Consider the following 13,310-nt stretch of genomic DNA (forward strand, 5'->3'; position numbering starts at 1 on the left):
TGAATTCTCCATTCCTGAGTCATCCACGTCCTTGCTGCAGCGTATTCTGTGATATGTCCATGCTTCAAGAATTATCTTGATTGATGCTCCTAGCATATGAAGATGGACCGGTGATTCAGAGACTGGACTGGGACTTGAGATCTGAGTTCAATTCTCAGTTCTGCCACAGCCTGCCTGTGTGACTTGGGACAAGTCACTCAATCTCTCTGAGCTTTGGTTCTCCATCTGTAAGATGACGATAAATATTTCCCCTACTCTTTGTCATTTTTTCTAATTCACTTTAGGGCAGGTACTTAAGTACTAAAGTGTTTTGTATATAGAAATAAGTATATTTTAAAAGTATAGAAAGTAAACACACGTGCATGATTTGGCTTAGATTTTGTACTTTCTAAATGTAACCAGTATAGACTCTATTTCATCAGCCAGCTCTTTAGGATTAAGTTCTTGTCCAAATGAACACCATAAATGAAACAATAGTTTCTGGATAGTACTTTCAGCAGTAGTGGACGGCATTACAGAGACTTCTGGCCATTTAGAGTGGGCGTCTACAAGAACCAAGAACATGCTTCCTTCAAATGGACAGCAAAATCAGTGTGAATACACTGGCACGGGTTTTCAGGCTGGTCCCATGGGTATAGGGGCACCAACTGAGGCGCGTTCCTCACACTCTGACATGAAGTACAAGCTCTTCCCTTCTCTTCAATGGCACGGGCCAGGCCAGGCCACCAAAAGTAGCTTCGTGCAATTTCTTTCATGTGCACTATTCCACAGTGACCTGTATGTAGCTGTTCTAACATCTGTGATCTCAGTAGTGGTGGAATAATGACGTGCATCCCCCACAACAAGCAACCAGAATGGATTGATAACTCTATCCTCCTGGACATGTAGGGAAGAAGGTTGGATGAGACCTGAGAGTCCTGTAGAGATGTTCCATGCATCACTAGATCAATAACTTGGGACAGTACTGGGTCAACACGAGTTGCTTTCTTTACTTGAGTAGCAGTGATGGGTGTGTTCTCTACCTGTTCAAAGAAGATTTCTTTCTGGCCAAAATCTTTATGTTTAACTGGTAAATGCAGACTTGAGAGACCATCTGCATTGCAGTACAGAGTGGATTTCCGATATTTGATCTCGTGTGTGTGTGCGGAAAGCAACAATGTCCATCGTTGCATACGATTAGCAGCCAATGGTGGAATGCCTGTGTGTGGCATTGATGTTAGAGATTGATGTTAGAGATTGATGGTCGGTGAGAAGTATGAACTTCCGTCCAAACAGGTACTGGTGAAATTTGCAAATTCTGATAATGTTTCCTAGTGCTTCACTTTCAATTTGAGCGTAGTTAGCTCCTGCTTTGCTTAAGCTGCGTGAGGCAAAAGCAATTGGTCTCTCCTCTCCCAAGGTATAATGTGTGACATGACTGCTCCCACTCCATAAGGGGAGGCATCGCAGGTCAACTGTAGAGGTAAGGACAGATCAAAATGCATCAGAACCTCTGAATTTAGCAATGCGTGTTAAGCCTTGTTAAATGCAACATCACAGGCTTCAGTCCACTTCCAGACCTTGTTCTGGCCAAGGAGTTCATTTAGTGGTTTTAGTAATGTTGCTAACTGTGGAATAAACTTTCCATAATAGTTCAATAGCCCGAAAAAAGAGTGAAGTTGCCTTATATTTTGAGGAGGTAGAGCTTCCACAATAGCCTTGACTTTTGCCGGAGCCTTACAAAGGCCAGTAGCATCTATGATATGTCCGAAATATTCAACAGAGGGCTGGAAGAATTCACATTTGTCTTTGCGGGCTTTTGTAGGCCATACTCTTCCAATCTTTGTAGGGCACCTTATCAGGGTGCACTAAGCTGCACAATAAAGTATAGATTTTAGCTCCTACAACACTTAAGAAAATGGGCACCTTCTTTGCATCTGTAATTTCATTTGCAAAAACAAAAAGCTGAAAACGCTCAGTATATGAGTTCCAATTCTCTGGAGTTTCATCAAAAGGTCCCTGGGGCCCCATAAGTGTAGCCATTGCTACCCCCACTCTTCCCTCCCCTTTCTTTCTCTTGGCTTTTAGTGTCTTTTATTCATGTGTGTTGGGGTCATTCATACACAATTGCTAGTGATTTCCATTCACTAGCATTGCTTTTGTTCTTTCCCCATTACCAGTCTGTCTGCTTCACTTTGGTCAGAACAAAGCAGAGCCTATTTTAGTTTCAGTTTGAACCATCAACGTAAACAGCCCAGCCCCCAAAACAGCAAAACGGATTTTTTTCTTACGTTGACTTTTACTTTGTTGCCAGTACAGCACAGGTCCATCCCATCCTCCGTCACCACTTTTGTTATGTTGAATCCCTTTTAATTGCTTGTATTCAGAGAGAAAAATCAGTACAGGTCACAGAGAGATGCAACACAGGGAACATCTTTTTTGAACTAATGCTAAAACCAGCCAGAACTGGCTGAGCTATCCCCTAATAGTCTAACTCAATTGCTATGGCAACAAGCTAAGCTCGGTTGCTATGGCAACCTAGGCAATTAGGCAAGACACAAAATACACAACAATTTACATTTCCAGTTTTTTAAAATGTGACTACCTGCATTAACTACTCACACAAGCAACTGATTTGCTTGCTTCCTTGGGCCCTGTTTGTTTCCAAGGTTTTTTACAGGCCTATATGTAATGAGAAAATATTTGCCTGCCACAATAGTTGTTGAGAATTTGATTTAATTTTATCAAGTATTTTGATATGTTACATTTACATAGACCCTGATCCAAAGCCCACTGATGAAGAATTTAAATTGCATCTGGAATCATTTCAGAGAGAAAGAGCTATGGGAATAAATTCAATAACACCAGTTTCTGTTATGATTACACTCATTTAGAAATCTGGAGTGAGCCCGGGTGCAGCTGTTAAGAAGATTTAATCTAATAATGTCAGAATTTTGGTGGAGAAACAAAACCCAATAACTGATGAGTATATAAATATAAAACACGTAGTCTATTACAACTGCATAGATCCCCTGGCGCTGCTCACACTGTGCTGTTTTATTATAGAAAATGAATGAATGAAATGAACTTGCTGAGGATATGCAAGATGCTAAAAATCCCATATCTAAGCTGCCTGAGTGACTATTTCTTCCTATGTCACTCCAAAGTGACTAAAGTCAACTAGGTTGTCCTTGTTCTCTGACTTGTTTCTGCTGGAGTCAAGATTAGGGTGAAACCTCCTAATTTCAACAACCCCGTCTCTGGAATGCCCCTCTGAGGCTGTTTTCAACGCTTAGAGCTAGATCCAACAAATAGATGCATCCTGCACATCCCTGTGCCTATGCAGAACCCCTCTGAAAATAGGCAGGACAGATCCATTTGCAAGATCTACCCCTTACTGTGCAAGAACTTTCTGTCTGGGTCATTTGTCTTTAATCATTTTGAGAGAGACAAGGTAGGGGGAGTAATATCTATTATTGGACCAACTTCTGTTGGTGAGAGAGGTAATCATTAAAGCTCCACAGCTCAAAAGCTTGTCTCTTTCACCAACAGAAGTTAGTCCAATAAAAAATACTACCTCCTTCATCTTGTCTCTTTCATATGCTAGGACCAACACAGCTATAACAACACTTCAATCATTTTGGCCTTTTTTACTTGTTCTTCCCTCTTAGCTCTCCTCCTCCCATACACTGGCACTTTTTGTTTCACATAAATCTCTTGACCTCTGGAACCAGCTCTAGTTTTCATTATTATAACAACTTTGGTAAAGGGTTGAGATATATTATCCTGGGTGACACACATATTAAAGAAATATAAAAAAATCTTTCTCCCTATCTAGGTATTTATACAGATCTATCACCTCAGTAGTCCATTTAAAAGTAGAAATAACAAAAATAAAATCTTTCCATACTGTAGGAGAAATAACTTGATCTGTTGAGAATTTGGGGGGGAAGGAGGTGACAGAAAGATCTTCCTAAGAGAAAGAGTCTACAGCCTAGAGAAGAAGTGTCTTCACCTTGACAAAATCCGCCATCTCAACTAACATTAATTTGCAACTTGATTGGACATTTCAACAAAGAAGCTGACTGCAGACTCTGGGACTGGTTCACCACTGCCCTGCACCTTGTGCAGTCAAACTGGATTTAAATGGTCCCATTCTGATTTGGCAGTGTCTTACCTGCACTTTGTATGAGTGTAAGTGACTGTACAAGGCAGTGTAGAACCAGGCCTTTTGTCTCCCTACCCCTAGAAGTCTCCCATCCCTAGAAGGGATCCCTCCGCGGCAGAGATGAACCATATTATCAGGAGGACACTGCTGCGGTATGTGTTCTCTCAGCAATAACTAGAGGATGTTAGGCAGAAATTTTCAAAGCCATTCAGGGAATGTGGATGACAATTTTCATGGGAAATGAGTATCGATCCCCTAGCCAGCTCTGAAACTCCCACCCTTAGGAAAGATGGTGTATTGTGGAAGCTTTTAAGAAAATGTTTACTTTCATGACAAAATAAATACTGTTCTGCTCTGAGGTTGTCTCACATTTTTCACATTAAAAATCTGAAAATTTGATCTTCTTTGATACTTATTTACAAATATGTTGACAGCTGAAAAATAGTGGTGGCTTGGGAGGCTTGCAGTAAAATATCTCAGGGGTTTCAGTGGAAAATTTCATGAGATACTCTAGATTATATGAGATCTCATTCAGAACCCTACCTGCTCTTACTACTTTTGAGCGGTTGATACTGTAGTGGTGCAGCAGTGAGTTAATCATGTATTAATCTTTCACTTCTGGGGAGCTGGGTCCAATTTCAAGGCTGTCTTGAAACACAAATATAATTACAACAGTGTTTTCTACCTACTGTTCAATAGACATTCATCCAGATCCCCAGACCAGCATCTATTTTGGTATTAGTCCAGGATGAGTCCAGAATGACAATATCTGATGTGCAGGCAGTCACATGCATTGGCAGAGCTGCTTAGGGAGATGATGAGAGACACCTGGGAAGAGGATGTGATAAAGAACCACACATGACAGATGATAGTCACTTCACTTAGTGCATCACTGGAAAGAGCTGGAGTAGCATGGTGATGAGAGCAGTATAAGAACCTGAATAAAAAGGCTGGTTATCTATGCACTGATTTTCTCAGCTCGAGATGGGAGATCAATGCCCCCCAAGTGATCTGAGTGCCTGGCGGAGGATGGATCTGAGAGTGCTGGGTGGGGAATGAGGTTGATTTCTCCTGGGGTCTTTGTCCTTTTTCCAGAGGAAATCCGGGCTTTCTTTAGCTGACAGTTCTAGCCAGGGGCGGAGAAGACCTGAAAGATTTCTCCAGAAAGCCAAAGCAAGAGCATTGGAGTCTGGATGCAAAATTATTACAAACCGAACCCAACCCTGGCACAATTTTCCACAGACCCCAAGCCTGCCCGGGAGATTGCAAAGGGGAGGAGATGGGGAGAGCATCCTGCCCCTGCCTCTATGGCAGATGGGGGGGAAGGCGGCTCCTTTAAGGCCCGAGCTGCCGGCAGCTCTCCACTCACTCAGCAGTAGCAGCAGCACCAGCTAGGGCGCGGGAGGAGCAGCCAGGACCAAGCCTGCTCTGGTGGTTCCTCTTGTCTCTCGCTGGCTGCGATGCTGTTGCCAGATGTTCCCGTAGTCTCCAGCCTGCTCGTGCCGCAGTCTCAGCGGCTTCCATCCTAGCAGCCGGCGGGGGAGGGTGCTAGGCAGCCTCCCAGGAGCGGGCACCGCATTATCTCCCTCCCCCCTCGCGCGGGGCAGCCGGACTGAAGGGCTCCGGGAGCCGGGCGAGGCGCGGACCCCTCTCCAGCAAGGTGACCCGCGCGCGCGCCTCTGGGGCGCAGCTGGCAGACGCCGGCCTCTCCCATCCCATGCCTCGCTCGGCGCGCGCGCTGCAGCGGCGGCCTGGGCTCCGCGCGCTGTACCCCAGGTAATGCTGTGGGGAGGGGGTGGGGACGCCAGCCCAGCCGCCCTCCTCGCAGCGACCGTCTATGTGTGTGGAGTCCCCCCCTCCCCCTCCCCCCCCGGCTCCCGGCCGCGCGCAGCGTCCCAGCTCCTCCACCATGGCCTTGGCTTTCTGTGGCAACGAGAATAACTCGGCTGCCTACAACGTGGACAAAGGGGTGCTCAACAACGGCTGCTTTGTGGATGCGCTCAACGTGGTGCCACACGTCTTCCTGCTCTTCATCACCTTCCCGATACTCTTCATCGGTGAGTGCGGCTCCTCCACGGCCCCAGTGAGGCTGCTCTGCTGGGCGGGGTGGGGGGGGGACATTTTCCTGGGAGCCTTTGCTTTCTTCCTTGCTTCAGCAGCTGGCTCTTCCTGGAGACCTCTGCACCTTGCATGGCTGTGTAGATCCACCCCCGCAGTATGTCTTGCTCCGGGCATTCCCCGGGAGCCCACCGCTCCTGGGGTGCAAGGCGCTAGCACGGGCCTGATCACCTGGCGCACGGGTCAGGGGGCAAAGATCGATGGACACATTTGCTGGAGGAACCTGACGTTGCTTCCAGTTGCTTCTCTGATTCCAGACTGGTAGGAGAAGGGGAGAGCGAGTTTCTGATGGAAAAGCCCTCCCGGTCGAATTACACACACAGGTGCGATTTTCAGAAGCACTCAGCATTGGCCTAAGTTGGCCTGTTGAAGTCAAAGGTGGCAGTCCCTTACTTCAGAAGGTGTAGGGCTTGGTTCTTGCTGAGCTTCTCTGAAAATCCTGTATCACTATAGATTTTTCGGCGTTTTCTCTCAAGTTACTAATGTTAACACAGTTTAGTTTGTAGAAAGGCACCCTTAAATGCTCATTAAGGACAGCTGAATGAATTCGCCACATCCTGCCAATGCATCAGAGGAGCCGGAGGTAACACAGTATAAACAGTGTAACTAATCAAGCTGTCTGTACCAATGTAATCATTGGTGGCCTCTGAACTAAACTGTTTAAACATTAATAGACAGCTAAAATGTTAAATGTTTAAAGTAATATTGACTTGATGAATACTTTAGGATGATATATCAATCAAGCTCTCTTTTCCCCCAACTTTTATTATTTTATATTAATTATTAAGAGTGAATGCTTCCATTAACACAAGTAGCTCAGATTTTCCTGTGATAAGAGGACTTTGGAAAATCATATGAACTACAGGAATTGGCCTTCTTTATGCCGGCAAAACTCCTCTTCAAGTCCATTAAGTCAATGGAAGTTTTCCCAGTGTAAGGATTGAGTGGAAACTGCATAAGGACTTTAGGATTTTGTTCTATGGGCTTTGCAAGCTAGGAAAATAACAGACCAAGCTTACTGCTAAAAGTCAGAAAGCTACTATTTTAAGGCAAGCTGAATTTCATATTGTCAAATAATAAAGCCACTTATTGCAAGTTAAGCAATATTAACAGGAATTCACTACCAGATATTAAATTGGGGCTACCAGTAGGTGGCCCAGTAGTTTAATACACTTGTTTTTCATTTCTGGAACTATGAGTTCCAATTCCACATAAATGTATAAATTAAAGGAGTTTGGTCATGTCAGTCTGGTTCCTAGGGGTTGTTTCTCCACAACACAAAGCCACCACATAATGTGTCAAAACTGTTGTCCTTTGCTCGTGAAAGCTCAAAACAGAGTCATCTGAAGAGCAGTTTAGAAGGAAATCTGTGCAGCATAAAGGCCATGCTATTCTCGAGTCTTTCACTTTCTTAAGAAATAAACATTCCTACTGTACTTTTTTAAAGTAATTGATAACATTTGGTGAGCAAAGATGCCCGTCAAAAAGAAAAATAATTAATTATTTTATTAAATTTATACATTTGTCTAAGTTATTTTGATAAAATTAATTGCACAGGGTTTTATTATATAGTAAAAATACTGGAATTTTTTAAAAGTTTGGCTATAAACATTTAATGTATGAAATTATTTGGAATTAGGTTATTAAATTTATTGGAAGCTTATGTTACATATTCTGTGGTTTTTGGCTTACATTCTATAATAATGTTGTTATGGTCTATAATAATATTGTTATATAATAAGTCTCCAATCTTGCAAATATTTAAGTACATGCATAAATTTACTTGCATGATTAGTTCCATTGATTTCAGTGGTTGATACATGTGAGTAAAGTTATAAATATGCTTGTGTTTATAGAATCAGGGCCTAAATATGTCACTCTGGTTTTTTCCTTTATAAGTTGCATGCGTATAAGTTGCCTTGGGCACTATCCTGTACTCTTTTTATAACTAAAACACCCACTGTAGCTCTTGGAATTTTTGGTGCACAAGGAATGTAGGATCAGTCCCAATGTCCTTTTTTACAGTGTAGTTGCACAACGAGCTTCCTCACTTCTGACATTTTCCAGCTCAGTTATTTCTCTCTTTCACATTTAATTGTAATAGATTCAGTCAACATTTTTAGTTTAAAACTTTCTGTATGGTTGTGCATAAAAATCCTCATGATGATTTTGCTTTTACATTTAGGATGGGGAAGTCAGAGTTCCAAAGTGCATATACATCATAGCACTTGGCTTCATTTTCCTGGCCACAATTTACGTTGGATATTGACTTTCATCCTTTTGTTTGTGCTGGTGTGTGAAATAGCAGAGGGCATAGTGTCAGATGGGTAAGTGGATGCATAGCTCTTCTTGATAACACCAACTATCTTTGAAGGGTTTCAATGTAAGTACTAATCCCCTGTCTAAATTTTCATCTAAGCTATTTGGCTTGTTATAAACATGTAATCTGTATTCATGGTGATTAACCTACAGACCTTGTATCAGAAATTCCATAGACCTTGCCAAGTATGTGCACACACAAAAATGGTCTTAATAACTTTTAGTTAAATTTAATTACACTATAATTCCAAAGGATAATCTTAGATATATCCTGACAATTCAAGCAGATGGTGACATTTTAATGACAGATGTCTAATGACCTGATCCCACAGTCCTTGCTCAAAACTCCCATGTTCAGGATTAGATCATAAATGTCCCTTCATAAGCCAAGTTGCACTTGCCTTGCTCCTAGGCTCGTTAGACCTGTTTCTCTGCTCACACGCATTTTACACTGGAGTAACTCCATTGGCTTCAACAGAGTAAGTATTGATGTACCAACAGCATGCGTGAGAAAAGAATCAAATCTATTGCCTTCTTGCCTTCAGTGGAGCTACTCACATTACTAAAGTGGACAGGATTTGGTCCCATCAAAGTTGAAATATAAACAGAATGAAACATAAACTGCTTCTGTTCCAGTTGAAATCAGTGGGTGTTTGACTTTATCTCTTCTTTGGGAGCAAGGTTAGGAATAGACTAATACTAGCATATATATTCTTATTTAATTCTACCTTTCCTTTACCTATGACCTGAAATTTGGCATAAGAGCGTCTTTAAACTTATGTAATAAAATGTGAGAGAAACTTTTCTGAGTAAAGCAAGTCGTGAACCCTGAAGTGCTTTATGGTACCAATAGTTTGTTTGTTTTTCATTGCTATAATAGGGTGAGAGTACAGATGTATAAACATCATGGGCCTGCATGGCAGTAGCCTAACTTTGTAAAACACTTTAGGATTCTTAGATAGGTGTTTTAATCAAGTTTATTATTATTTTATTATATATTTTATCTCATCTAAAATATACATTAAACAAGAAATCTCTCAGCATCCAAAAGACATTGTAGAAAGAGCTTTTTTAACACTGATTTTAGTTTTAACTCTAAGGGTGTGGGGACTTGGTGGGAACTTGAAGCAGAGTATTGCCCTCTTGAAGGTTATTCTTAAACTGACCCAGAACACTGCCTTTGAATAATAAGTGCTGCCTGATGAGAATCAAAGCTCCTAACTATACTGGGGAAGTGCCAGCTCACAATCACATCTCTGGAGCACTCGGCAGCTTGGCAAGTTGTTCTGTGAATAAAAACAGATTTTGTTCCTGTAGCGAAGAAACTCATCAGCTTCCTAAAGTCAAAACAAGTCTTGCTGTTAAAAGTCCTCTTGATAGTAGTAGAGTTGTCAAAGGCTTTGGCAACCAGCAAAGATGTGTGCTACTATGTTGCAAAAATGGCTTAGAGATATGTTTATACAGTAGAATTCCTGCCGCTTGCTTCTGTTTGTGAGTTATAGCAAAATACCTCCTACTCCTACAGTATTATATGCTAAAACATGGAATAACTAAAGAACTCTGCTGAAATCTATGAAAAAATATGTGCTTGTCATTGCTGGGAATTCTACTGTGTTGTACAAAAATCTGACCTTATTTACTAATTTAGTGACTAAGTTATCCACACACAACTCTCACTATTACCAATAGAAGTTACTTGTCATCAAACAGAGCATATAGGCCAAAGGTTGCCCATGTGATTTCACTTATGTCAAAGTGTGGGGATTTCCCCAGATTATTCCAGTGGGGGCAAGATTTATGTTCTCTGTGCACAGACCCAAAGAATGAGCAGTGTTTTGACTCCCACGCTCTGTGCAATCTCTTGGAGGACAGAACCTTTGCACACTCAGGTCCAGGGACTTTTTGTAGCACTTCCCGCTCTCTAACAGTGCATCTTTTTCCATCCCAGATGGAACTGCCCACATCCCCTGTGTAAGGAAGGGACAGAGGGAGATAGAGAAGCTTTCATTCCTGACTGGCTTTCCCATAAGTCTGGGGGATGATAATATACATCCTCCTGACTTTCCCACTCCTGGATTGTTCACAGACTTCTCACTCTCCATTTCTCTCCCCCTCCTTTGAGCAGCTCAGAGAAGAGCCAGGCTGAATTGTAGCCCTTGCTTTCTGGGGAGCACAGGGGCTGCTTTGTCCTTACTACCTTGCGGGGGAAAAGAGGTGGTGGTGCTATGGCTCACCCAACTATCCTCCAGCCAGCGGAAATGGCTGAGCATGCATGGAAGAGTAAGTTGCACCCACAGTGCAATTCTCCCTTACCTGCAATGCAGAACTGTGTCTTCAAGGCATATTTTAATTCCATGGTTATTTGGGTTGGTTGGTTGGTTTGTCTGAATATTTGTACTGTAATTGTTGAAAATGGAATGAGCTAGAATTTGAACCCATGCTAAAATTTCTTCCTCCCTATTGCTGAGCTGGTGTGTGAAAATCAAGTATTTCGCTAACTGCATTCTGTGGTCTGTTTTAAGTGTTTGTGCTTTGATATGGTTTTATTTTATTTTGTTAGGAAGATCCCAAATAAGTTACATTTTGTAACCTTTTTGAAATGAAGAATCTAAGAAAGCTGCTTCTTGTGAGACTGATGTTACCATCCTAATTTAGGCAGTCCTCCAGTTGATTTCAATGGAAACTTTGGGTGCACAAAGACTAAATTACCATTTCCCCTCTTAGTATAGGGTGGGAATTTCAAAGCCACCTGAGTGACATAAGAGGACAAGTCCCATTGAAAGTCAGTGGGCCTCATGGCCCTAAGTCACTTAAAACTTTTTAAAATTCCACCCATAACGATAAGTAGGCTTAGAATTATTACATTTTTATTGGTAAATATCAATTTCACTGTACATTCACAACTTGACAAAAAAAAATTCCATAAATGATTATTGAAATTTATAGATAAACAAAATAAGAAAAATGCTGCTTGAGAACTTATTAGAGTTTGATTTAAGGTTATTTGTATTGTATATTTTGACGTGATTTTAATGATTTTTTTAAATGGTTAGGGAGCTCTATCTTTTTTAAATTCAGTGTCTACTGTTATTAAATAATTGTCTGATCTTCCCCCATAATTTTCCACAACTGTGAAAATTTAAAACAATAGAAATAAATGCTTAAAACCCACAATTTTGCACAACTGAACATTTAAATGGTTAAAAATTAAAAACTGCATTAAAAATAAACATTGATAATATCTGTCAATAATTTTTTTTAAATACTCAAATTCTGCCAGGCTGAATGATTAAGTAACAAGAGTGGTGAATAACTAACAATTCAAGCAGTGTATACTTATATATATGACTAAGCTTTGTTTTGGGATGGGTGGCTCTGTGTGTGTGTGTGTGTGGGCATGTGAGTGTGTAATTTTCTTTTTATTTTTAAGGGTTTCAGAGTCCCGTCATTTGCATCTGTACATGCCAGCTGGGATGGCATTCCTGGCAACCATCACATCTGTTGTTTACTACCATAACATCGAAACATCAAATTTTCCAAAGTTATTAATAGGTATGTTTCACAATACAGAAAGCTGTGGATGTGTGAATATGTTGCTCCTGTGTTATCTGTTAATTCTGTAACTAAGGTCTAATGGATTCTGGCAGTAACTCATCATACTCTCATTCGGCTAGGTTTTCACTTGCTTAGTGGATAAAATTAAGCTATGTTTTGTTCTACCGGTTCCCATTATCAAACTTCAGTTGAAATGATATGTGCTGTTTTTATGCCACTTAAACTTTCCAACACATTCGACTTTTATGAGGTGCAGAGTACTGACTCTATGGAATTTTCATGGATGCATAGGGCCATGTCCGTTTGTACCTTAGACAGAGGAAGAGAATTGCAATTGTTATAAATGTAGTCTCAAAAGCCCAGGTGCTAATTAAACCTGCCTACTTAGTGTAATGCCATGCTAAACTGTAACATAACATTGGAACCACCTAAAAGTGCTTTAAACAATATAAAAGTGGATGTGGTCTAAAATGTGGGAAGAATCAGGGGAAATTGGTGCAGGCACCAACCTTCAGTACTTGCACCTCAGTTTCCCTGTAAATAAAACTCTTCTTTATAAACTGCTTTTGGATTTTTGAATAAAAAGAATTGTATAAGGACCAAGTGTTACAATTATACTATGTATCTTACTTTGGAAACAAGGCTACATACAAACTATAACTAGCTACAGAAAAGCCACTACTGTTGGTAACTTTACACATCTTTGTGGTGCATTATATGAAGTATAACAGTGGATTTCAAAGAGAGCCCACATGAAAAAGGTGTGGGTGTGGGCAATTAATCTCAGACTGCAAGAGGTTTGGAAGTGCTTGCTACTTATTTACACATTTCTTGGCTTCTTATCCCCACTATGGCTGAAGGCATACCAGTAGGAGTGCACACCTACACACCATCCCCAGCCAGGTCTCTGTAAATTCTAATTCTTTACTTGCATGCTGTGTATCTGATTACTATGCCTATGTTTCACAGATTTTTTTTTTTAATGCATTGTTGCTTCTTCCATGCCAGGAACAGATGAGCTATTTCCACTAGAATTAGTCTATTATGCAAAAGCAGTATGGGAGTGATTATTTCTTCTTGCATAAAGATGTTAAATATGAGCTGTTTGGGGGCAGTGAATTACCATTTTTCTGTATCATAGGAGGCAAATTGTCAATTGGTGACTTCCCAC

At 41.1% G+C, this 13,310-nt stretch overlaps 1 protein-coding gene across 3 annotated transcripts in view; it reads left to right on the forward strand.

The window, feature by feature from the left end:
* The first annotated feature begins 5,267 nt into the window (after positions 1–5,267).
* The window catches only part of ABCC8 (ATP binding cassette subfamily C member 8), a 112,683-nt gene continuing 104,640 nt past the window's right edge, over positions 5,268–13,310 (forward strand). For all 3 annotated transcript variants that reach the window (XM_067540674.1, XM_067540676.1, XM_067540675.1), the window contains exons 1-3: positions 5,268–6,204; positions 8,451–8,592; positions 12,015–12,136. In XM_067540674.1, coding sequence (XP_067396775.1) covers positions 5,985–6,204; positions 8,451–8,592; positions 12,015–12,136 — 484 coding nt within the window. In that variant the 5' untranslated portion in view covers positions 5,268–5,984. The remainder of the gene's footprint in view (positions 6,205–8,450; positions 8,593–12,014; positions 12,137–13,310) is intronic.

The sequence above is a fragment of the Emydura macquarii genome, unplaced genomic scaffold (genome assembly GCF_026122565.2).
Source record: "Emydura macquarii macquarii isolate MOO-44397 ecotype Brisbane River unplaced genomic scaffold, CSIRO-AGI_Emac_v2 contig_587, whole genome shotgun sequence".
NCBI lineage: Eukaryota > Metazoa > Chordata > Testudines > Chelidae > Emydura > Emydura macquarii.